Here is a 25358-nt window from a genome sequence, read left to right on the forward strand (position 1 = left end):
GTTTTCCCTATGCCCCTTCTTATTGGGACCGTACCCTTCTACGAGGTTGGAGTATACTACAAGATCGATATCAAATATATTATAATTTAAACCAATATCATGATCAACTAACAAATGTAATACTCTTTCTATAAAAATAGTTATACTCTTTCTAATAGCTAAATATATTGAATGTAGTAATAAGCACTTGGAAAATTCACGAATTTGAAAATCTCGATCTAAATTGTGGGGAGAATTTCTTTGATTATGAACAAGTTCTCATTCGCGATATAAGCTTGCCAAGTTCGCGATAGGCTTCGCCCTCCGGAGTCCATGCCATCTTCAGCTCTGCGCTAATATTTTTAGCCGCAATTGTATAAGGATTTTCATTATTCACGCTTACTGCATAGTATTTTTCCACTGTAGAGGTTATACGTTCAGCAGAAATTAAATCTGGATTTGAAGCATATTCATGGGATGTTTGAGCGGGGTTGAGGTCGAAAGCAATCCCTGTTCCAAGTCTAACCAACAAGTTTGATACGCCAGGTTGATCCCCAAAGACTGGCCAGTGGATAGTACCAACCCCACAAATCAGACTTTCAAGCGCAGAATTCCATCCGCAATGAGTCAGAAAGGCCGAGCAGCTTGGATGAGATAATACAGCCTTCTGGGGTGCCCACTCCACTACGGTAACGTTGTTGTATACAAGCACTCCATTCATTGGAGAGATCATTTCTGTGGTAGGCAATGCTTTTTGCTGAGTATCACTCAGGCCCCAAAGTACATTCCTGCCTGTGGCATCGAGTCCCTTAAGAAGCTCAATAATTTGGATATCGCTATGACACACCACGGTTCCAAAGGAGACATAGAGCACTGATTGTTTGGGCTTCTCATCAAGATATCGCGCAACCCAGGATCCAAGATTTCTCTGCTGATTGTTTGAGCTTGCTTGGTCGAGCTTATGCTCCACTCGTCTTTCACTTTGATTATGACCCAGGCTTCCTTCATTTCCATCGTCTATATCAACAGAGTAGAGCGGTCCTATACAATATACTGGCGTGTTTGGAGTGGGGGGATTCAGATAATTGTTCTCTATGCAATTAGCAAAGTTCCATATCAGGCCATGAGATTTGGCTGCTCGCGAACACAGCCTTTTTTGTCCGTTCCTCAGTAATTCTCCGATCGAAGTTTCAATAGCACTGTTATCTGTCCTTCGTATTTTCGATTCCGTTGATGAGAAGGGGATATCAACTGGAGTGGTGCCGAAAAAGTAGTAGGGAGTAGAATCAAACGGAAATGGCTCAAACATCCCACTGAACATGTCAAGAATAATGCAGGATGGTGGAAAGGTGCTTTTTTTCGCCGATTCTAAGTACTCTCCAATAGCTTTGATATGCTTCGGCAGAGTGCCGAAAAAATTTTTACTCTCCTGACTTGATGTCGAGTCAAGTGGATTCGCACCATCCTCAATAGGTTCAATGCGTACACTACCATAATGTCCTTGATAAATTTCAGAATGGTTCTCGTTAGTTGGAATGACCCTCCTCCACTTCAAACGCCGCACAAATGCTTTTGAGATAAGGAGGGTTACAAGTCTTTCAGATTCGTTCTTAGCATCTTTTATCTCCGGATAAGAAGGAGTGCTAACAATCCTCTTAGCAAGAGAGACAGCGGGAATGACATGCCCAAACGCCGGTGGTATAGAAATCAGGATATGTGCAACGGGTGAGACCATGTTCGTTCAGAATATACGAAATGATTAACAGTTGAAATACGAAAATATCCAGTTCAAAAATTGGAGCAAAGGAATTTTCAGACTCTATATATTTGATAGTTGGAATCATATTCAATACTGACTCAAGCTCTTCTATCGCAATTGAAAGCATAAACATGAGTTTACCCTCGGGAGAAAATATCCCTTGTTGCACTACAATATATGAAACAGGATAATTGAAATAATCTTGTCTTAATTTTCGCTAAATCTATCGATAAAATATGAAGAGTTGATTTGCATTTTGGCTTATGACAAGCACAGATAAAATTATTTTGTGTAAACACATAGCTTAAGATACAGGATTCTAACGTCTGGGTCGGAATTTCTAAAAACTGTCGCTCACCCTATTACTATTTGAGTTTCTAGTTTGAGTTCAAGACTCTTAGATTACTTTTAGGATACTGACAACCGCTAATACAAATGGAGACGAAATTGACACCTATGTTTTATCAGCTCCATTTTAATTCTAATTAACTTACATGAGTTAATAAAAATAAATATAAATTCGTGGGGATCTATTACAATGTGGAGTGGTTCTATGCTTTATGCCAATTTGTCTGCTCTCTTGGCAACAAATGCTTGAAACAATAGGGGTTCTTAGACCTGAGTTCACAACCTATTGGGAAAGCGTATTAAACCTTAAGCCGATTTCTGAGACTTATGTCTCAATCAAATTATTCTGACGTGCTTGTCAAGTATACTATTTTGGTATGTTTCACATTTTTCATGAGTTAGGCGTACCAGGAAACGGTAGATACAAATGCAATATCTTTGATATAATAATCCTTAACATTAAAAAAAAACATTATCCCAGCAATATAGACGAGAATTAGAACATGTCAATTCTGTAGTTCTTTTTCACTATATATACTCTTTGATCCTATCAAAAATCGCGGAAAAACACTATCAACATTGACTGGCGTTAAATGTAGTCTCATATTAAACGTATTGACAACACTCTCTAGAGGCAATAGCGTAGTACCGTGCGCTGAATTTATATAAGCCGAAATCAAGCTTAGACATTAATTCTTGAAACCGGCTTTTGCATGCCTTGTTTAACATTTTCTATCCAAATTTTTATAGAAAGGGTTTGATTTCTAATTGTAGTTCAAAATTCAATTTTCTTGGCCAACAGAATCCTCTGGAAAAGGCTTATAGCTGTCGAATCCTGTGATAAGATCCATGGAGTGACTTGACTACTTAATTTTCATTAGGTGACCAATAGCCGTAACTGTGTAAATTAGAAATTATTATTTTCTACCAAAGAAACAAGGAATATCCGATGAAAGTTATATATTCTTTCATAGCGAAGCGGCCCATTCTACCAAAACCAATCGAAATGATCGAACCCGATATTTGATCGTATATTGTTGCCTTAATAATCGCATTTAATGCCTATGCCTCTGCATATCCTCACTTATTCTGCTTCATTTGGCTTTACTTAAGGTAAACTAATATAAATTGCTATATTTATATTAGTTTATCTGATGTAAAAGGGTTCAAGTACTGTGGGTTATCCAGCTCCATTGCTAGGGACGAAATATTTCAACCAATTATCTTTGGCCAAGGCTCCACAGTTGCAGACTTTGGGGTCATTGGAATTGTGCATGCACTAAATTTCATCCAGATGATCAGTGTGAATTTTTGCTATCCGTTATGTCCAAAATTGCATATCTTGAACTTAACCCTTGATGCTTATCCAAAGTCCACTGTCCTACCTGTGGGTACTTTTGAGAGCAGAAAGTCATCAATGATCACCTTGTTCAAATAATCCTACAATCTAATCTCGGCGAGAATGATGCGGTGTATGATTGATGCGAACAATTACATCAAATACCTCTGACAACGGAAGTATTTTGACCGACAAGAGCAGAGGTTATTCAATACGACATCCCACAGAACGCTTCCTACTATCTTATTAATACGGAATGAAAACATATTTCAATTAAGGAGCAGTAAGAGAGAATCGGAGAAGCAATGCAACGTGTCTACTGTTCATAACTTCATAAAACTGCCTCTCAAGTATAAATGTAAATGAGCGGGACCAGCTTTGCATTTCCCAGGGATCACAAACAACGAGCTATTTTTTGCTCGAATCATCCTTCTCTGTTCCAAGATTCTCCAGATTGAAAAAGAAATATCAGGTTTAGACATCACAGGCGATGGAATTGCGCAACAAAGGTCGGATCGCACAATTCTAGGCTGCATCAAAATTGCAATTGTGCATCATTTAAGCACCATTCGCCGGTAAAATCGTAATGATAGTAACTTATTATGACAAGCATATTATTGGGGTTGATAAATAAACTAGGGGGAGGGGGTATACGCGGCAGTGATTCAGGCACATATGCCCAAAAGTAGTGTTAGAAAAGGATGAGCATTGAAACTTAGACTGGCTGCGCCTCTTTATGACGTCATCAAATCGATTCGATTATTAAGACAATTTAAATGAAAGAAGCCAAAATGTGAGATAATAAGGGAGACGGTTGAAAATTGAAAAAAATAGGTAGATGAGAATCCATCGACTCGTTTGACAATTGGACTCACCATGCCTGGTCCGAATGAACTGAAGAAATGAGAAATAAGAAATTAACTGTCTTACAGATTTTTGCAAACCGCTGGGAGCTGAACCGGAAAGGTAGTTAAAATATTACCAAATTTATATTTACAACAATCCACCTCCTTTGCCATCAAAAAAAGAGCCAAATGTCGTGCTCATACCATTTCTGTACCCGTCAGCAATCTAGAACTATGCTATCCAGAGCTACCACCAATACATACTATATCACATCTTCCATCAAGTATTTTTGTTCCAACGTCATCTCCTCCTGATAAAAATGATATATCTACAGTATCTTCGACCTCTGATGCTTCAGAAGAGAACAAGTTGCAGCAAAACGCTAGAGCCATTGAAGAAATGCGATCTTTCATCTGTCCTTTTCCCCATTGTCAACGCTTGTTCAAGCGCGTGCAGCACTTAAACCGTCATGTACGAAGCTCGCACACCAATACCTGCCCTTTTAAATGCACTCATTGTGAAAAACCATTTTCGAAAACTGGTAGTCTACAAGTACATATGCGCATGCATGAACGACAAGTGAGGGTCAGAAACGGCAACTTCAGCTACTACATCTGTGTCAACAGATAGAAGAAACTTCCCTTAAAAAACGTTGATTGTTACATGGGCCATCTATGATTAAAGAAAAATTCAAATCGATTAGCAATGGACCGTCTTTGATGCATTTTCAGCGAATATAAGACGTATTTTTAGCCGCTAATCATAATTGCTGGCACATTAGTGGGCCAACAGTTTGCGTGTTTAGTATTGAATATTATAAGACTCAAAACAGAAAAAATTTGTTTGATTACTTTCAGCTCAACTGCATGAGAGTTATGCTCTAAGTAAATCATTTTCTATATTTCAGCCAAAATGACAACCACTATGATCGAGAAGAAAGAATAAAATAAAGAAAACAAATTTGACGATAACAATATTCATTTTCTTAGGTATTTTGAAAATTTTCAATATTACAAAATAATACAGTATAAAACATCCGTGTTCAAAAAAATGATCATAGCGCTACCTTACCTCGACGCCTCACTTGAACTTATTTATTGCATCAAGGATAGAGGATGGAAATGTAAACCGCTAATTTTGCAACGCTACTTTCGCTAAAGCTGAATCGCACGTTAGACCTAGGCAAGAGTAAGCACAGTCTAAACGCTATCCATCGTTTTACGGCGAATTTCTCCTCCCCGTATCTTGACAAATAATACAAGCCCAATACCAACATAGTTTAACAGGCAAAGTATTAGTGTAAAATATCCTGCGTTGATACTGCTCACTAATGGATCGCTTATGACCGATAAGATGGCAGCCAGAACCATTCGCAAAAGGTTGCATGCTGATGTGACACTACTGCCTTTTCCTTTAGCGATGTCAACCAGATAGGTAGAGCCAGTGGAGAAGACCTGAGCAAGGCCGAAGTTAGCCAAAGTAAATGCAACCACGGGGACGGCCAAGTGTAGCTGAGCGTAGATACTCCAACCAAACAAAAGAGTAAAGAGGGGGGCAATGAGGGCGCCCCCGATCCAAGTATGCCACCAGATTCGATCCTCCGGCTGTGGCTTAGCAGATAACCGATGAGCAACATCCGCCAACCTCCCGCTGACGGTCGACCCCAACGAACTACCCAGTCCTGCGCCAATATAGCAGAGGCCGGTCTGCAGCGAGTTAAGGTGGTACGTTCTCTCGAAGAGAGCCGGCAGGATAGTCTCCATGGCAAAAAGTGTTCCAAAAGTAATACCGACTTCCAGGGACATGGCTGTTACAATCGAGTACTTGAGGGAGGAGAGAGCAGCAAAAGGATTGAATCGGCCACTCTCTTTTGTCCGAGATGTATCCCACGGCAGCACCAGCAAAACTCCAAGGAAGCAGACCCCACCCATCGCAGCAGAGAAATAGAATGTCGACCTCCACCCAAATGCCTGGGTGAGGACTCCCCCTACAATTGGTCCGAACACGGGGCCAAGGAAGGAGCCGAGAAAGAAAATCCCAAGTGCGGTGCCGCGCTCATGTGGTTCCCACAATTCCTCAATGATGCCCGCTCCCACTGTCGAGGGCGCGCTAGCACCAACTGATTGTAAGCATCGCAGCACAATTAGAGGGGCAATGTGGTAAACCAAGCCTGCACCTATCGAGGCAGCAATGAAGATGGCAATTGCGATGAGAAGTAATATTTTTCGGATCCGAAAGTGATCTGAGGCACTGGACCAACATATGGGTGCGATGCCCATGAACAGGATGAACAATGACACCGAGGTATTGGTGAGGGCATCGGATATATGCAGCTCTTCGGAAATAGTTGGGAGGGCGGGAAAGTACACAGTGGAGGCGAGGCCTGGCAGAATACTTGCTAAGGAAATGATGAAAAGAATGCAATAGCGACGAAAATTGCTCATGCGTGGTGGCATGGCTTTGGTTTCAAGAGCCTCATCCATGGAGAGCTTTGGTGCGACAATTCAGATTATACGGGTATTAATAAATATAGCAGATGGAAGAAGGACAACAAATCAAAACAAAAGACTTATATAAATAAATTAAAATGATCGGAGTCAATAAGAAGAAATCTGATAAACAACGGGTAGTGGCATGATGCCGAATTGTGAATTTTCAATATGCTTGGAATTTATTAGTAACCTCTATCTTACTAATTGTAAGCAGCAATCGTAAAGAAACTCCGTCAAAAAATTAAACATGGCAAATTTTACGGGAAATATATTGGTTCATTTTGAAGCTTAGCTTGCCATATATGGAAATAATGTAAAGAAACCGGTGTAACTTAGTATCCTCTGGCCTAAGGAACAAATTTTTGCCGTATCAAATTTTAAGGTAAAAAATCTATTGTAGGGGTACGTCCTGAGAAAATGTTTCCAAAAGAAATATACCGTTGAATATCCTAATAAATTAATGCTAGTATTGTTAATTCAAAACAGGGTAAATGAAGTATCAAGGCAAGAGTCATTATAATTGAGAGGATTCCCAAGTCAAGTCATAGTAGTTAGTTCAATTCATCCTATTATGCCATATTTTCCTTACTTTTACATTAAGTTTCAACATCCAGATTGTGTAAAATTTCTCCCTATCTGCGACTTGGAACACTCTTCCTCTCTGAATCCAGCCTAAGCATTTAGTTAGGGTTGTCACGTCAAAATAACCTTTCGGGCTTCTGTGTGGTATAAAAAACACCTTAAAACAAATGCATCCTCATAATAAGTCTCTACCCCACTATATGAAAGTAAACCATACTCTTCTCCCCGATAGATTCTGTAGCAAGCTTAAGACCATCCTATAGAGACATGGTGAGTCATACAAGTGTTTATCGACGAAAGGGTAATGGCTTGGCAATGATCTCTCTTTTCAGGGCTCAGGGTTCTGTGTGCCCTTAGGTTAAGTTAAGTATATATTATGGCAAGAGAAAAAGTTAAAAATAAAATGGAATTCAAGTTTCTGAGTGCTAAACTTTTTTTTTGGATATACCAGCATGTCACAGATGCAGAACCGAAAAGAGGGAGATGTTATTATTACCAAAAACTATGAAATTACAAATTACAGCCAAGCATATCAAAATGGAAGACAATATCCCAGATAGGAATGCTTGCCTCAATCTCCATATTCTATTTCGGCGTAATATTGGGGTTTGTTTCGTGTAATATCTCGCTATATGATCATCCTACTCATGTAAAATCATCCCACGTTAATATATATGGACTCTAACTGTTAAGAAATATACATTCACTATTCTAGGACGAATGGCACCGCGAAAATATTACGCGAGTGATCCATAGACTCACACATTAGCATCATGTGCCTGTATCGTGACGACATTCATTATATCATATTGAAATCGCCTCCTTGAAACGTTCTATTAATATAATGATAGTTATATATACTAAGATATTTTGTGTTGTAGTTTCCCTGTGAGTAGATGGTATAAATACAGGTAATAAATAAGAAATAATTAACAACAAGATGAGTTGATGGCTCCCACATATTATGCATACATTCAAAACATTTCGACGACGGCTGAATTTTATCGTTGCCGTTTGCCTCAATCCAATTCGGGCCTCTGTAGATTCAATATCGTTCAGTGGGTTTAATGGCAAGACACCTTAATTTAGATTTGTTCATCATCTCCAATTCCTCTTTTGCATAAACTCGTGGCTTCATCTCCTCCAACGCCTCTATAATCCGCTGCGCAAGCCACCGTTCCAGTATTCCCCCCTTCTTAAGCGAGAGCAGCGAATCGAGCGCTCTAGCTAGCTCACGAAATACTTTACGACGCGAAGTGACATTTGGGTGCGTGTGAGATATAAACTTACAATTCTCACAAACCACGTGAGCACATATAAATGGGAAGTCTTTGCACCAGATTTGGGCCATAACAGCACGCTGCAGTGCCGTAATACAATAAGATAGTCCCTGTTAAAAGAGAATGAGAGTCCAGCGGCGATTAGGCGTGATTGGAAGCAGACACAGCACTTTATATTCTTTTTTTTTTTTACCTTGATAAACTCATCAAACGCCTTGGCTCGCAGCTGCTGCATCAAGTCCGTTTCCAGCCTGCCGGGGGGCGCATCAGACTGAATAAAGCGCCGCCAGAGTATGCACCAGCAGCTCCAAAACCCAAAATCGGCGTTGAAAAAATTATTCCGCTGCGTGATGTGCGCAATATACCGCTTCAGCTCATTTTGATTTCTCTGTAATGACGAGGTGATATGGACGAGCTGATGTGTAATGGCCAAGTCAGAGAGAGACCAGTTAAAATCTTTGATCTCTAATATTTTAGTGGTAGATTCTATTTGCATATTTGTAAGAGACTAGAGTAACTGATTAGGGGAATAAATCTGAATTCATCAAGCATCCATTATTACGATTGTTACCAGCGTTAGCTTGCATTGCTCGCTATCGTTTAAATTAACAGTGGGCTTAGGGGAATTCTTCATCGTCTCGGCGCTGATCAGTTCTGGTTTGCCAAATTCGACCCTATAGATAAGCTCACGCTTACAAATGTGCGCCCTTTGAGTTGAAAGAAAAAACACCCACAGTTAAATCTAATCATTATGCCTCATAAGTTAAAGAGTACATGATTTTAGCCCCACTCACCAGATTCTTTTTTGAAATTCAATTTGTTCCAGATCTTCAGAGTCTGGACTCCCCTTATCCATTTGAAGCGCCAGAGCCATGATGACCGCTTGAGAGTAGAATTTGTGCGCATCGTCGAAGCGAGCAAGCCAAACCATACAGCTCTCCATATTGAGGAAGGCGAGCACAGACTGTGGAGAAGGGAAATCAAAGATATCTTCTAAGGATCGTCTTGCTTGTTCCAGCATTTCTCTTACAGAGAAGTGAAGCTTTTTTATTAGAGGTGACTGCGGATGTGCAATTATAATGTGGAGCGCGGAGTAAGCAACTGCAGTGAGGATCAATGCTGGTTCAAGTTCGTCATGATAGAAACTTTGGAGAAAAGATGCTTGATTCGGGTGTATTGAGAAATAGCTGCAGTCACCCAAGTAGAAGTTAAAGAGATGATCTACAAGCTTACGCTTAATCGCGGTGGTTTTTGCGGGCCATTGGAGATCTTTCTCTTTGATTGGAATTGGAAACGAGTAATACACGAAGATCGGGGAAGCTCGAGAAGAATTAACGTCGCCAAGATCAGGCAGATCGATCTGAAATTGATTATTGGAGAGAGAATCAGCATCAATAAGTAATTGCGCGCTCAGAAGGCGATGCAAATCGCTGATAGAATTCAATCTAAGCTGAATGCATAAAGCATCTACAGACGAGAGGAATACCCAAGGGCTAGCAGCTTCTCGAGAATGATTCCCATTTAACCTGGTGTTGTTTGACAAGCCCGAGGATGAATCGCTAGTTTGCTCGTCCTGATGTTGGGATAGCGTGTAATGTGTGGTGGTATTTCCCAATTGTATGGTTGCCAGGGTGCGCATAGTAGCTGGGAGAAGGGAGGCAAAAGCTTGACTAATATTGATATTATCGGACTTTAAATTGTCCGGGTTCTGCGTTCAAATACGATCAAGTCGCTGACTACGACCTTCAGCAAGAGCGGATGCAGCAGAGTGCCCGCGCATTTTTCCAAGGTCGGATCTCAAGCTTGCCTGTAGTCGACACTGGCCCACGTGAACTATTGCTGGGAAAACAAAACATCGTGCTGAGTGGGCTTACGTTTGTGTTCGTTTATTTGCCGACGCAAGTTGCATGCCTTTGGTACTTTGGGTTCATTTAAATTCGACAAATGGGCGCGCTTTCGGCCTAAGCGTCTAGATGGGATATTGCTGTCGGAAGGGCGTTCGTTCGAAGAGGAGCATTTCTCAGAGAGGTTGAATCGCTTTGCGTCGAAGGGGTTTGTGACTAAGAGTAACTGGACTCTTGGTTATTGTTACATAAGCCACGTTGTCCGAGCGCGGGAAAATGCGACTGGGTGTAGATTCGACGAAAATATCAAAACACGAAGCCTTCGCGTTAGATTGTCTCGATCAAATTAGGGCGACGCCACAGCGAAATCCTGCAGATAGCCACTGATTGTTTGTCACGCAGGTTGCATAGCTTGAGGGAATGGCGCCCATATCAGAACAGAGCGGGCTCAATGTCCACTCGTGGCTAGCATTGAATACGTTTCTCGTAGTCATTTTCCTCGTCATCGTGCCTGTCAGGATCCCAATACGCTGGCGCAAACAATTACTTGGTCATGTCGTTCTCGATCTTGCTACAGCGCCCGCGCTTGGTGTTCTCTTCCTGCTTGCAACTGGCTCCATGCATATCGAGCAAGTACGAGATGGTTTTCTTGGAACTGCCGGAATTCAACCCTACTCTGTTATGATTCTTTTCTATGCCCTGGTAATTATCTTTAGCTTGCTTCTTAAATCCATGGTAAATGATCTTGCCAAATCGCCATTGCTAATGTTGAGCATCTCTGCCCATCTGATTTTGGCACTGCATGATCAACAATAGGCCTATTTATGCATTTCGCTCGACATGACAGGCATCTTGCAATACTTTGCTTTTCGTCTCTCTAAACGCGGCGGTTCCAACGGTCGTCGCCTGTTCACATACTTCTTTCTGCTGACAACCATCTTTTCGACTATTGGAAATGATGTGGTCATTCTTACTGCAACTACTTTCCTCATCTACTTCACCCGCGTAGGCGAAGTGTCACCGCCTACGGCCTTTTTTATGGCAGAATTTATTTCGGCGAATATTGGGTCAATGGTGCTGTACATTGGGAACCCGACAAACGTGGTCGTTGCCGAGGCCTTTGGAGTCTCGTTTCTTTCATTCAGTGCTTGGATGCTGCTACCCACCCTTGCAGCTATCTCTCTATCCTATACCATCCTACGGATTTATGCGGATCGCTCTGGCTCTCTTCCGCACTTTGTTCACGCACCTGAAAATCTCGATCCTCGTGTCGCCCTTACTGATTCCAAAGGCGCCTTGTTTGGAGCTGCCGTGCTGTTGGCCTCCCTCAGTGCTCTGATCGGGACATCCTATTTTGCTGTGCCAGTTTGGATGGTCACATTACCATTTGCTTTGATTATGTTGATCCGCGATGGGTGGTACGACTGCACCCGCCGCAATGCTTATCGGTTTAGTCGGCACGGCAGTTATGTCGGCGCTGTGGAACACCAGATCAGACACATCGACCGCCAGGACTCTATGCCACCTCCAATCAACCTGGGTGATCCTATCGTATCGCATGATCCGGTCAACACGGACTGTTCCGAAAGTATGTGCATGAAAGAATCACCATCTAAATCAACAACAAACGAGAGAGATCCATCGCCCAGCCTTGATCTTGTGTCTGATTCCAACGATGCTCCTGCAGGTGATTCCATGACTGCGACCACTATACCTGTACCAGGAACTCCGTCGGTCAAACAGAGAATGGGTTTAATTACTGGGGTTGGCCACCTAAAGAGGCAATGGCGATTACTCTTTCCTACAGTTTACACAGTCATGGAGCGTATGCCCTTTAAAATACTGCCTTTTGCTTTGGGTATGTTCATGCTGGTGGAAGAACTTTCTGCAGTGGACTTCATCTCCATCTTCGCGCGGGGTATTTCGAGTATTGCCACCACGCCCGCCGCCGCTGCCTTTTTCATAGGTTGGCTCGCACTACTTCTCTGCTCGCTTCTGAACAACCTTCCCATGACAATCCTCATGACGCGTATCCTGCAACATCCCAATTTTTATGAGAAGGCAACACCAGCCACTCGGAGTGCCGCCCTCTTTGCCCTTGTGATAGCAAGTAATCTCGGAGCTATTCTCACCCCCGTGGCTTCGCTCGCCGGAATCATGTTCCAACACATACTCCGCTCTAGAGGTGCACCTCTTGCTTATAGCCAATTCGTCGGCTGGTGCATCCTCGTTACACCTATCGTTGCTACGTCAGTTTTTGGGGTGTTACTGCTTGAAGTTTGGTTCGTGTATGAACGATAAGCCTGAATAGAAATTGATAGAGATAGACCATATGTTGTATGCATTGGAATAGGTGATTCGTTTGTTTTTTTTTTACTGTATCTCACGATAGCATGATGTATTTACTTGACACTAATATATCACGGTATATCATTGTTGACTCGCATTAACAATTTATCCTTCAAATAAAGCGACCATTATTGAACTATAGCATTAAAATTCATGAGCATATATAACTTCACATTCTAGCAAGTTAGTTCCCAAGAATTAGGACAAAACATAAACCCGAATAGGTCATTTAAGTTTGATCGCTTGACATGCTTGAAGGGGATAGTCTTTCTTATCACCCGTCCTACATATTATTCTATATACACTAAATATGATATTATTGACCCATCTTTATCATTTAATTATCCTCTATTGTTTTCTATCACAATTATTCTTGACCTCCTACTCTTGGGTAAGCCAACAGACCTGACATTCTACTTCAAGCCCAGAAATCCATTGAAATACCAATTATCGCTATATCTTCCTATTTTAACAACATCGACGTTCAAAAACGTGCGGCCTATTCTAGTTTGACAAGCAAAAAAGGGTTAAATTTTTGCTCGTCAGAGATCGAGATTTCCTAGAAGCACCTCTAAAAATTTATTCTAATATTACTGCTTGTCAAAATATGATGTAAATGCTAAGGATAAATTATTAAATGAACCATAAATGGAACTCTATATTGCCCATGCATACTTTTACCCCTCAACTAATAACGACATTCAAAGTTCTACAGTATATTAAAGGCGAATGAGAGGAGTTGATAGTGAACTATTTCAGCTTTTAGTATGAGAGCATTTGACAAGCGAAACTGAGGAGGGTAGACGATTATTCATAGCAATGCAAATTTACAAACGCTCAATTTCATTATCTACATTTAAGGCATTAGTTCATGCTATACTCAATTAGTAATATGGATGATATCAATTTTGAGTTGATGACGAATGTTCCGAAATGGGGCTTCGATTTGAGAAGCTCCGGGGAAAAGGCGTGTCATTACTTTGAATTAAGCATTTAATAATGAAATACGATTTTCGAGTCACTATGCTGACAAATAATCCAGCTCATGGTAGCCATGGATTTTAATATATATATATATCGACAGTCGAGGTGGAGAATGACCAGAAATTACCCAAGGTTTAATTTCATTGACAAAGTACAATATATACGAATACGAAGTATACGAAGCACGTCATGGCCTCTCCAAATTTGACTCTCTACACAGCTGCTACCCCTAATGGACACAAAGTATCCATCACTCTAGAGGAACTCGATTTACCATACAACGTGAAATCAATCTCCTTTGCTCAAAATGAACAAAAGTCGGATTGGTTTACCAAGATAAATCCAAATGGGCGCATTCCTGCATTGACCGATCACTCTCGGGGCGATTTCAATGTTTTCGAATCGGGTGCTATTATGGTATATCTAAGCGAGCACTATGATCCCGCTGGTAAACTCTACCCAAAAGATCCCGATGCCCGCTCGGAGGTCTTGCAATGGCTTATGTTCCAAATGGGAGGAGTGGGTCCAATGCAAGGTCAAGCTAACCACTTTCATAGGTATGCCCCTGAGAAGATTGAGTATGGAGTAAAGCGATACCAAAATGAGACTAGGCGATTATACGAGGTGATCGAGAAACACCTCTCACAAGGAAGGGAATGGCTTGCTGGCGAACAGTATTCTTTGGCTGACATTGCGAATTTCTCATGGTAAACCCTTTTTTTTTCTATATGTATGTTATGAAATTAATGCGAGTCATTTATAAAGGATCCGTGGCCACACTTGGGCCGGCGTTTCGATTGACGGCCTTCCTAACCTTAAAGCCTGGCTTGACCGCATCGAATCTCGCCCAGCAGTGCAGCGTGGATTGGATGTTCCAGAGAAAGACAAAATCAAGGAGTTAACAAGCAACCCCGAGCTGGCGAAAAAGGCCGAAGAGGCTTCGAAGGCTTGGATATTAAAAGACCTACAAAAATGATTTGCTGTCTCCGTTGGAGTGAAACATCTTTGGCATTGAGAGTCCTCGATGCAATCTACGCTCTATAGTCTTGCAACGTTTTATTATACTATTCTTGCTATGATTGATATCTTGTTCCTCTTTAGTACAATTGAATCTTTACTTTCTTGTTGTACTTCATTAAATCATTGTGATATTTTTCATGGGTGAATATATACAGTGGATACTTACATTCAAAACTTTTATATTATGGGATGGGAAGTATTTAAGATAAACTAGCAATCATTTTCCAATTATATCTCACAAAATTAGTGGGACTCCAAAAAGCTTCAATTGTTTTCTTCGTTAGTGTACTCATACCATTAGTAGTGAATATCTTTTCCTACTTCCAAGCTTGTACAATTCAAGATGTTTTAGACTTTATATCTAGATATCCTCTACCCATCATAATATATGAAAGGCAGGGTTAGCACGCTTATGGTGAATCAATCCTATTTTTGTATGAAAATATTAAATGGGATGGTTACGATGGATGTACAGTTAAAAACGCAAATGATGGGCTGATATTTTAAGGAAGTTAGTCGTGAGAAATAGGAGGAATGCACAGGAGGTATATGAGCAAATATTATTACAATCAGAAATAAACCACAAATAAAATTTATTACTTAACATGTTAAGAGCTGTGAGAGAAAAGGACAACTTTTGTGCGTCGCTGAGCCTAGTATCAATTCAAATCATTCGGAGCGGCATGAACTGGAGGTTGCACAGTATTGCTTGGATTTGCTTTGTTTATTTTCATATGGTAAAGAGTTTTTATACGATGACACCCTAAATACTCTACTAGTTGTGTGCATCCTTTCACATAAGATTTTACTTCGACGGGGTACAAAATAATTCTAGAAATCATGCATGATTTATTAACCTGAAGATAAAATCATTACATTGAAAAACCCTAACAAATTTATCCTCATTATCCAATAAGGGACATTACAGATTGGCAGGAGGTTAAAAGACATGGTAAATTCATGGCAACAATTTAAAGTAAGAAGAAAAACTAACCAAAAAAATACATACTATTGCCCTTGTATAGTGCAACCACCATATAAACACTATGTATACATCGCTAGTAGGACGAATATTTGGAATTTGGATGATGAGGGTACATGGTCACTATAACCTCTACAAGAGAGCAAAGCTGGAGGTTTAATATGTTTAACCGCGCTTGTAATAGAAATATAAATACGATTGAACTAGTCATTATCGACCCAAATCTTATTTAAATTTTGAGATCAATTTAGTAAAATATTATGATTGGAATATAACGGCAAGCTCGTCCGATAATATATATACATTTTTGAATTGCAAATATAAAATTGACATGATTTTTGATTTTATTTACTCATCATATATAGACAAAGTACTCGCTTGGTCAGACTAGAATCTTTGTTACACAAATCGCGTATACTTTAAAAAAATTTAACAACAGATAATGACACAATGTGCTGTTGTATAAGCAATAATACCTCTAAGGGGTTGCAAACTACAAAAGTATAAAGTATAAGATAAGAATTTGGTATCCGACAGCAAAAAAAAAAATTGGTGCAGCGGAATCTCAACAACATTATTTAATTACCTATAAATAATACGACTAGTTGTGGTAAGTATTTGTTTACATACAACCGTGATAAATCCCATTCAGAGAATCCGCCGAATCTCAACACTATTCCCCTTCCCCCTGTTCATCATTAATTCTTGTATCATATATGAATTTATCACTTTTTACCCTAATTCTCTTGCTATGTTTGCCTCCTATCAGCGCTTTAGACTACATACATTTCGAAGGATTTGGATCCACTCCCCCTAATAATACTTATGTAACATCACCACAAAGGACTCTGAGAAAACGGTTTCTTCCTCGTCGACATCAATTGAAAATTGCGCTTGAATTTGCTAAAACTCAGGCCGGCGGTTCCGAGTTCGTAGTGAAGAATGCCTACCGTTCTAATCATATAGGCGTCACTCATGTATATCTACGCCAGTGGGTCAATGGATCTGAGGTTGTCAATGCAGATATGAATATTAATGTTGATAAGAGGGGGACGGTGGTATCATATGGGAACTCATTCCATTTAGGAACCAAAAAGAATCAAACATTTAAGGTAAGCTTAATATTCAACTCATTGGGATGGAATCAGCATCAGCTATGTGGAATTCTAATTACAATCATGCACTCCAAATATGTAGATGGTTAGAAGAGACAAGAAATACGCACAGCGAAATAAACTATTGACACCGGAGAAAGCTCTCGTGTCGCTCTACAATCATTTAGGCCTAAATGTCAAACTCAGCGACATCAAAAGGAACGCAGTCGATTCAATTGAGAGGGAGAGTTTTCAAGTACTTCTGACAGCACCCTTCTCAGTAGCTCCCATTCCTGCGCGCCTATGTCTGATTCAAACAAGCAGTGGTTTGAAGCGGGTATGGGAAATTGCTCCAAAGATGGAAGCCAACTGGATACAGGCCTATATTGATGCTGAGAATGGCAGTTTGAAAGCAATTGGTGACTGGGTAGCAGGAGCTAGCTACAATGTCTTTCCGCTTGGAGTGAACGATCCTGAATCAGGGGAGCGCGAGTTGGTCGAGGATCCATATGATAAGATTGCTTCACCATTGGGTTGGCACGAGATAAACCAAACCTACTATACGACCACGCTTGGTAATAACGTATATGCCCAAGAGAATCATAACGCTAGCGGAAAAGCGCTACGTAAATTTAGGCCAGATGGCGGAGCTAAACTAGTGTTCGATTTTGACCTAAACCTTAAGAAAGACCCTATTAAGTCACTGAATGCTTCTATAACCAACGTGTTCTATTGGAATAACCTTGCAAGTTTTATTATAGCATTATTTCTTTTTGTGAGATGTAATTTAGTTCTAACTTATACTTTTGATAGTTGCATGATTTATTTTATCGGTATGGGTTTAATGAAGTGGCGGGCAATTTCCAACAGTACAATCGTGGCCTGGGCGGACGTGAAGGCGATGCAGTAATTGCCCACGTACAATATGGGAAGAACTTCAATCGATATAGAAACAATGCCTTTTTCTGGACACCACCAGATGGCTATCATAGTTATATGAAATTGTATATTTATAATTATACGAAACCACGTCGTGATTCAGCGTTAAGCAATGATATAATCGTTCATGAGTACACGCACGGACTTAGCACAAGGTTAACGGGCGGACCAGCAAACTCAAATTGTCTTCAATATAGCGAGGCGAGAGGGATGGGGGAAGGTTGGGGAGATTTCATCGCTACAATCTTGCAGATGCGGTCTAATCACACGCGTGCCCATAATGTTGCACATGCCGCGTATACAAGAGGAAATAAAAGAGGGAATCGCAAATACCTGGTAGGGCCTTTAGCTCTGAAAAAGGGCATATTTAGTTAGGCTGACGTTTTTGCCTTAATATTCTAATAGTATTCTACTAATATGGAAAAAAACCCACTGGTCTATGCCACCCTTAACAAGTATCGAAAAGAACATGCGATGGGCAATGTGTGGGCCACCATTCTCTATGAGGTGTATTGGAATTTAGTTGATAAGCTGTCCTTCACACCTGATTGGTTCCCACCCACATCTAGCAGCGCAGCTGCAAAAGAGCACATTGTTCGCCATGGCAACACACTCGCATTGCAGCTTGTCATAGATGGGATGAAACTGCAACCTTGTCGACCAACCTTCGTGGATGCGCGAGAGGCTATTCTTCTAGCAGATCGATTACTGACAAATGGAGCCCATCAATGCGAGATATGGAAAGGGTTCGCAAAGAGAGGGCTGGGTGTCGGTGCCAAGTTTGAGCGCGATGACAAAGATTGGGTGGTGAATCGGGTCCAAGATTTTGAAATACCAAAAAATATTTGTGAAAAGAGCTCACAGATGCTGCGCTTGTGAATAGAAATTTCACTATTATATCCTCAGCTTGTTTTCGTCATTGTTGGCAGACGTACATTAACACAACGTATACTATTTTTAATAAGATTTCGAGATTATTTGGCTTATTTCGGATATACATATAATAATTAATAGTTAATAGAATTCAAGAAATTATCCCAATCTACTCCATCGTTTAATAATACATGTATGGTAAACAGAAATTCCACTTCATTCCTGTGCATACAACTTCGATCATTCTTTTATCCTACACAGATACAAGAACGGTTAGCATTGCTTCCATCAACGAAACTGATCCAGTCAGCACAGACACCGTAGTCTTCCCTACTACAGCACTCTGTTGGAAAAATGTCGATAATGCTTTCACTTGGGGTGTTGGCTCTACCGAGAGACCGAAATGGGGCACCATTGCCTGACTAATTATCGGGGCTCCTACGCTCTTATCCAATAGAACTCGCACCGATTGGCCGCATACATGCGTTGGTACAGTGAATGACTTCGGCCCAGGTGTTATGCTTACTACAGATGTTAGCCACAAATTTCTTTGGACAATTCCGCAATTTAATGATTTTAATTACCACAATGATAGCACCTTCTCAGTTCCTCATTGACTTTCGCCTCCTCTTCTCTCTTCTCGTCTTTATCATTCTTGGCATTTTTGGCCTGGCGATGTGACCGTCCCTTTCGACTAGAATTGCCTTCCTTTGATGGCAGTTTGGGGTTCATCTCAGACGCGGTAACATGCTTTACCATTACCTTTGAAGCCTTCTCCTCGAAGGTACGGTAACTAGCTTCTGCCTTGCGTACCTCGGCTATTGCAGTTTCAAGCGTATCAAAATTACCCTAGGCTATATGCTTCGCTAGCGACTCTCGAACAGCTGAATTCAGGATATCGATGTTACCTTCTTCCTCGAAGATAACATTGTGTTTGAGCAAGTGCTTCACAAGTGGAGCGCATTCAACCGTAATTGCCGAGATACGCAAGGCAGAAGCTAGTTACCGTACCTTCGAGGAAAAGGCTTCAAAGGCAACGATCAAGCGTGCTATCGCGTCAGAGGCGAGTCCTAAACAGTCGTCGAAAGAAGGCAATTCTAGACGAAAGGGACGTTCGCATCGCCAGGTCAAAAATGCTAAGAATGATAAAGACGAGAAGACAGAAGAGAAAGCGAAGGACACTAAGGAACCGGGAAGGTATTACCTATGTGGGGATCCTAATCATTTATTGCGAAGCTGTCCAAAGAAGTTTGTGGCGACCTCAGCAATAAATATAACACATGGGCCGAGGACATTCACTGTCCCAGCGCATGTATGCGGTCAATCGGTACGAGTTCTATTGGATAAGAGCGTAGGAGCCCCGATAATTAGTCAGGCAATGGTGTCCCGCTTCGGTCTCTCGGTAGAACCAACACCACAAGTAAAGGCATTGTCGACACTTTTCTAACAGAGCGCTGTAGTAGGGAAGACTACGGTGTCTGTGCAGACTGGATCAGTTTCGTTGATGGAAGTAAGGTTAGTGGTTCCTGTATCTGTGTATGATATTATCATTGATTTTTCAACGCTAGGGAGACATGACTTTTACATAGGATGCGAAGATGGCGTCCTATACCCCAATGGAAATGAAGTCGTGAGGATGGTTAAATGCGAAGAACCCGTTGTGTCCCTTCACGCATCAGAGAGAATGAAGGAATTTACGGAAAATATCGGAGATGCAAAGCATGGATGCGATTTTGGAGATGTATGCGACCAGAGAGAGACTCTGCTCAGCGGGTTCCCTCAAGTTCTCGCGGAAAATCCAAGGAAACCGGAGCGTACAGATGTCGGTCATCATGGTATTGATAGGAGAATTGCGAAGCCTATCAATCTTCTTCCGCGTCGATTGCCACCTACTTTCCGAGACTCATCGATTGTGGAGCTGAAACAAATGATCGACAATGAGATAGTACGTCCTTCTAAAAGTCCGTGGGCAGCGCCATTAAACCCTGTGAGGAAGAGAGATGGGGCTATTAGAATGACTGTTGACTATCCTGTATGAAGGTGACGAAAAAGGATAAATGCCCTTTGCCAAATCTGCAGGATTATTTTCACATCTGAGAGGCGCTAGAGTGTTTTCGACCATTGATTTAGCATCGGGGTTTTGGCAGATTGAACTCGAGGAAGCAGATCGGAAGAAAACAACATTTGCTTCCCCGTTGAGCCTTATTGAGATTAACGTTATGCCATTTGGATTGACGAACGCTCCAGCCACCTTTCAACGAATGATCGACGTCGTATGCGCAGGAATGAAATGGAGTTTCTGCTTACCATACATGGATGATCTGTTGGTGTTCTCTGCAACATTGGAGGAGAATTTCGAACATCTGAGGAGAGTGTTTGAAGCTCTTGTCAATGCCGGCCTCAAGCTTAAGAAGAGCAAGTGCAAGTTCTTCGGAAAAGAAGTTTAATACTTGGGTCATATTATCGGAGAGCATGGCATAAAGACAGACCCTGAGAAGACACAGGCAATTGCGGAATTTCCTGAGCCGAAAAGTCTAGCGGAGAGCCAAACCTTTGAGTGATTTAACGCAGAAGAATATTGTTTTCAAGTTTGGAGAACGACACAGAGATGCGTTCAAAGATATTCGTGATGCTCTGGTGGGAGCTCCAATTTTACAACATCCCGATTTCAGTCGTCCGTTTTATGTCCAAACCGACGCAAGTAACACTGGTTTGGGAGCTGTATTGGCACAACGCGACGATCGAGGTAAAGAACATATGATTGCTTGCCTTAGTAGTAATCTGCGACCAGCGGAACACAGTTACACTGCTACGAAAAAGGAAGCACTTGCATTGTGTTGGGTGCTTGAAAAGTTTAAACCGTTCATCTATGGGTATGAGGTAATCGTACAAACCGGTCACAGTGCACTCAGGCAGATTTTGGATACTGTGGAACCGGTGGGACGCCTTGCATGATGGATCCTATTATTGCAAGAATATAGACCGAGGATCGAGCATCGGAAGGGAACAGCTAATCCAAATGCAGATGCGCTATCTCGTGCACATGTATATCGAGGAGATCCAAATGAAGTAGGCGACCTGGAGGTTTCACCCTGGATGTGGGGAGCGAGCCTAGTCGAGGTAGAAGGGCAACAGGTTCCGACTCTAACGGGAAGTGAGATTGGCAGGATAAAGCAGTTGCAGCGCGAGGATGCTGCTATAAAGGAGATCATAGAAGTTCTAGAGAGTGGACTGACCCCTTCAGCGGCTACCACCAAATCGCTTTTAGCACGGGCAGAGCATGCTCGCCACTATGAACTCCAGGATGGAATACTCATCGGAGGTGGGTTTCTAAATTCGGAGAGGAACCATCTCTGCGGATAGTGATTCCGGTGGGACTCAGAGATGTGGTCCTCAAATCACTACATGACGATCAGACTGGCGACCGTTTGGGAGTCGAGAAGATTTTGGGAAATTGGAGAGTCGATTCTATTGACCAAAAATGCGACGTGATATGAGGCGATATGTAGAGGGTTGCGAGCTATGCCAAAAGTATCGTATTGGGAATGCTACGGCCTCAGGTCAGGTTATTCCAGTGCGTGTTCCCGACACAGCAGAGAGTCTCGATGGATATTCTAGGGCTATTTCCAACTACAGAGCTAAGTAACCGTTTTGTGTTGGTAATGACGGAACATGTCACGAGGTAGGTCGAGGCAGTTCCGTTGAGGGATATCACGGCAGGGTTGGTGGCTAGATGCCTCAGTGAGACTTGGATATGTCGTTTCGGTATACCACATGAAGTGTTGACAGGCCAAGGACCTCAATTCGCTCGTGAGCTTTTCGAGGAAGTATGTGCGCTCCTGGGAATTAAGCACGTATTGGCTACACCTTACCGCTCTCAGATGAATGGAATGACGGAGAGATTTAATAGAACTCTTGCGCAGAAGTTGGCCCTATACTTAAGCGAGGATCAGCGCGATTAGGACTCCCACCTACCATTTGTTTTGTTTGCATATTGTACATCCAAGCATGCAATTATGAAGTTTTCACCGTATTGGTTGATGTTTGGGCGAGAGACACGTCTTCCAGTTAACACAACAACCCGAGCATCCGGTTCCAGTGGAAATGCAGACCATGACTCGGGCATATATTTGGACATGTTGGAGAATGCTCTATTTCGTGCACACGAGGCAGCCTTAAGTAACAATGATCGAGACCATGAACGCGTGAGACGCAGAGATGAAGACAAGGAGATAGTCTGTAACACGACCGAATTTACACTATAATATTAATTAAAATACTTTCTTATATACATTATTTACTTATTTAATTACTTTTCCTTTTATATACTTATTGACCACAAATTCACTATTGGTGTATTAATGTTCCACTTAGATACTCCCGAGATTCTATTTAAATTCACTCCTTTTTGTTTATTGTCCCTCACCTCTTTCCTGAATTCTATTCTTTAAGAATAAGGATATCTAACAGTCCTCAAAAACTGTTACAAAGTCAAAGTCTTTAATGAGGGAGAATTGGTCTGGGTTCGCAATGAAGTTTAGGTTTCTGAGACTGCAGAGAAGTTTTCAGCCCGGTTCAAGGGTCCTTATCAGATAGTGCAGAAAGTGGGACCAAAGACCTATGGGGCCAAGAAGTCAAGAACTGTCACGGTAAATAGATTGCGCGCGTATGTTTCGAGGGATGCTACACATAGTCAAATTTGTTTGCGCTCGGGACGTTTGCACTTGGTGTTGGGATTATGTTACATTTGTGACAACTTGCTGACCTTACTATTCTATGGGTATATATTTTGGACGTTTTGCATTTTGGAAGAATAAGCGGAGTTATTACCTTTCTCTCCAATTTCAACTATCAAATAACACTAATTGTTAAGGATAGTTTGAGAATGGTTAGGTTAAATAAAGCAAGCGGAGTTTTCTCTTACTCTCCTATCTCAAACTATCCATAACACAAATGTAAGAAAAATTAAGCCCCAAAAAAATTTTTATGGGCGCAGGAGGTAACCCTTCGAAAGAAAATCATGCTAACCAGGCTTAAACTAATTGGCTATCAGAAAGTGAGGCTTAGAATGTACATAATAATAAGCCACTAAGCATCGACTCCAATTTAAGAGGCTAATTCAATAGGAATATACTAGGTAATTTTTATTTTTTAAGCTAAAATATATAACCCCTGAAACACAACCAAAACTTTGTTAAGTTTACAGTATGTTATCAATGAAAAGAATACCATAGTGTCACATAAAATGAAATGCGACCTTTTAGGATATGGTCTATTATTGCTGCAGATGATACAGCATATATTCGCTTTAATAGAAGTTTTGTGTGCCATGACATGAGGAGCCAAAGAAGTATAAAAAGGAATACTTTGATATAGTAATAAAAAAACATTTTAGGTTATTTTCTATTTGTACTTATAGCAATCAACAATTAGTTCATTCTCTGAAATCTATGTTATACTTTCACAAAATCCTTCTAAGAACTTGAGTATATAAAATTCAAATTGAATGTTCGCTATTTAAATATCGTACGCCACATTCTGTAGCAGTGTAACAATAATGTTGTGAAGCTTTCTAAATTCTGAAAATTTAATCTCAAATACTTGTATAGCGAAGTGGTCGTGATTATTAATTGCTTATTTAAATATGAAGACCGAGAAAGTGCTACCCGCTGCTATATAGCTTAAAATAAGCTTACGTTATTACGTGATTTCATTTTGTAGCGGTAAACTTTTTTAAGATAAATAAACTTGAGGATGATTCATATACAACAGCCAATTTCGTTTGAAGTATATAACTGAATGTCCGACTTTATTCAAATCCATCTATTACTTATACAAAACCTGTCAGATACCACTTCGAATATAACTCTCATTTCTTTTCACCTCTTGCTACTCCTCAATACTAAAGAGTAGGTGCCATTTGCTGGTTTTTGAACCAGAACTCGCTATCTCAAGCACCAAGTCGTTTTTATTTGATTCCAAATTATACTAACATATTCTTTTATCATTTTTCATTTGGGCCTAGTTTTTTTTTTTGGCGCTCAATATGTTGAAATCTACAATTTTGCTCTGCGTCGCAACCTTATTTAGTGTAGCTGTCTGCGACCCATGCGTTCTTCGATTAGATTTTCCATTTGAAAAACAGATATGTGAGCACAGCTCCATAGTTGGCGAAAAAAATTGTTTTGGCGTGCTCAAGAACTGCTTAGGATATGATTTCTATTCATTCCAAAGACATGACTGGAACTCAACCAACGAATATGACTATCGTGCGCTGGTAGGACTTGGTGACTCGGCAACTTATAAATGTCTGACCAGAGTTGGATTTAAGTGCAAGGAAGACAGACCTGAGTAGAAATGAATAAGATTGAATCATGCCGGATTATTTATTAATACTATTCCATTATTCTCAATAAAGATATTTATATTAATATTATTTGATGTTAATTCACAAGGCATCATTGCGTTCGTTAATGATATCTAGGATACAGTAAATAGTCTATTATTGTTGGATTTTTAAAAAGATTATATTGACAAAAAGGAAAGAAAAACAGACAGAAGGGATAACACGAATAACACACACCAAAGGAATTCAAAAGGGAGAAAGCACATCCTATATATATGATAGAATAGGAGATGATGACTAAA

General features: G+C 40.9%; 10 protein-coding genes across 10 annotated transcripts; 6 read left to right on the top strand and 4 right to left on the bottom strand.

Annotated features, from left to right (window-relative positions):
* Positions 1 to 244: 244 nt before the first annotated feature.
* Positions 245 to 1714, bottom strand: VTP21DRAFT_5331 (uncharacterized protein; the record flags this gene model as incomplete). The annotated part of the gene is made up of 1 exon (XM_069395841.1): positions 245 to 1714. The coding sequence occupies one exon, from the start codon at positions 1712 to 1714 to the stop codon at positions 245 to 247; it is 1470 nt and encodes a 489-aa protein (XP_069247899.1).
* Positions 1715 to 4740: 3026 nt separating this feature from the next.
* On the top strand, positions 4741 to 5429 carry VTP21DRAFT_5332 (uncharacterized protein; the record flags this gene model as incomplete). Its single annotated transcript, XM_069395842.1, has 2 exons — positions 4741 to 4823; positions 5261 to 5429. The coding sequence occupies 2 exons, from the start codon at positions 4741 to 4743 to the stop codon at positions 5427 to 5429; spliced, it is 252 nt and encodes an 83-aa protein (XP_069247900.1).
* Positions 5430 to 5470: 41 nt separating this feature from the next.
* VTP21DRAFT_5333 (uncharacterized protein) lies at positions 5471 to 6754 on the bottom strand (the record flags this gene model as incomplete). The annotated part of the gene is made up of 1 exon (XM_069395843.1): positions 5471 to 6754. One exon carries the CDS (start codon positions 6752 to 6754, stop codon positions 5471 to 5473), a length of 1284 nt encoding a protein of 427 aa, XP_069247901.1.
* Positions 6755 to 8390: 1636 nt separating this feature from the next.
* VTP21DRAFT_5334 (uncharacterized protein) lies at positions 8391 to 10264 on the bottom strand (the record flags this gene model as incomplete). Its single annotated transcript, XM_069395844.1, has 5 exons — positions 8391 to 8572; positions 8636 to 8735; positions 8819 to 9133; positions 9197 to 9332; positions 9420 to 10264. 5 exons carry the CDS (start codon positions 10262 to 10264, stop codon positions 8391 to 8393), a joined length of 1578 nt encoding a protein of 525 aa, XP_069247902.1.
* A 625-nt stretch (positions 10265 to 10889) lies between these two features.
* VTP21DRAFT_5335 (uncharacterized protein) lies at positions 10890 to 12770 on the top strand (the record flags this gene model as incomplete). Its single annotated transcript, XM_069395845.1, has 2 exons — positions 10890 to 11171; positions 11286 to 12770. 2 exons carry the CDS (start codon positions 10890 to 10892, stop codon positions 12768 to 12770), a joined length of 1767 nt encoding a protein of 588 aa, XP_069247903.1.
* Positions 12771 to 13991: 1221 nt separating this feature from the next.
* Positions 13992 to 14778, top strand: VTP21DRAFT_5336 (uncharacterized protein; the record flags this gene model as incomplete). The annotated part of the gene is made up of 2 exons (XM_069395846.1): positions 13992 to 14509; positions 14568 to 14778. 2 exons carry the CDS (start codon positions 13992 to 13994, stop codon positions 14776 to 14778), a joined length of 729 nt encoding a protein of 242 aa, XP_069247904.1.
* Positions 14779 to 16520: 1742 nt separating this feature from the next.
* Positions 16521 to 18716, top strand: VTP21DRAFT_5337 (uncharacterized protein; the record flags this gene model as incomplete). The annotated part of the gene is made up of 4 exons (XM_069395847.1): positions 16521 to 16916; positions 17002 to 17643; positions 17712 to 18173; positions 18243 to 18716. The coding sequence occupies 4 exons, from the start codon at positions 16521 to 16523 to the stop codon at positions 18714 to 18716; spliced, it is 1974 nt and encodes a 657-aa protein (XP_069247905.1).
* Positions 18717 to 18963: 247 nt separating this feature from the next.
* VTP21DRAFT_5338 (uncharacterized protein) lies at positions 18964 to 19469 on the bottom strand (the record flags this gene model as incomplete). Its single annotated transcript, XM_069395848.1, has 2 exons — positions 18964 to 19235; positions 19295 to 19469. 2 exons carry the CDS (start codon positions 19467 to 19469, stop codon positions 18964 to 18966), a joined length of 447 nt encoding a protein of 148 aa, XP_069247906.1.
* Positions 19470 to 19611: 142 nt separating this feature from the next.
* VTP21DRAFT_5339 (uncharacterized protein) lies at positions 19612 to 22672 on the top strand (the record flags this gene model as incomplete). Its single annotated transcript, XM_069395849.1, has 8 exons — positions 19612 to 20130; positions 20197 to 20742; positions 20858 to 21151; positions 21249 to 21583; positions 21692 to 22032; positions 22074 to 22198; positions 22271 to 22392; positions 22453 to 22672. 8 exons carry the CDS (start codon positions 19612 to 19614, stop codon positions 22670 to 22672), a joined length of 2502 nt encoding a protein of 833 aa, XP_069247907.1.
* A 78-nt stretch (positions 22673 to 22750) lies between these two features.
* On the top strand, positions 22751 to 22975 carry VTP21DRAFT_5340 (uncharacterized protein; the record flags this gene model as incomplete). Its single annotated transcript, XM_069395851.1, has 1 exon — positions 22751 to 22975. One exon carries the CDS (start codon positions 22751 to 22753, stop codon positions 22973 to 22975), a length of 225 nt encoding a protein of 74 aa, XP_069247908.1.
* Between the last annotated feature and the right edge of the window lie 2383 nt (positions 22976 to 25358).

Source organism: Calcarisporiella thermophila, assembly GCF_041956535.1.
Source record: "Calcarisporiella thermophila strain CBS 279.70 unplaced genomic scaffold VTP21scaffold_22, whole genome shotgun sequence".
Taxonomy (NCBI): Eukaryota; Fungi; Calcarisporiellomycota; class Calcarisporiellomycetes; order Calcarisporiellales; family Calcarisporiellaceae; genus Calcarisporiella; species Calcarisporiella thermophila.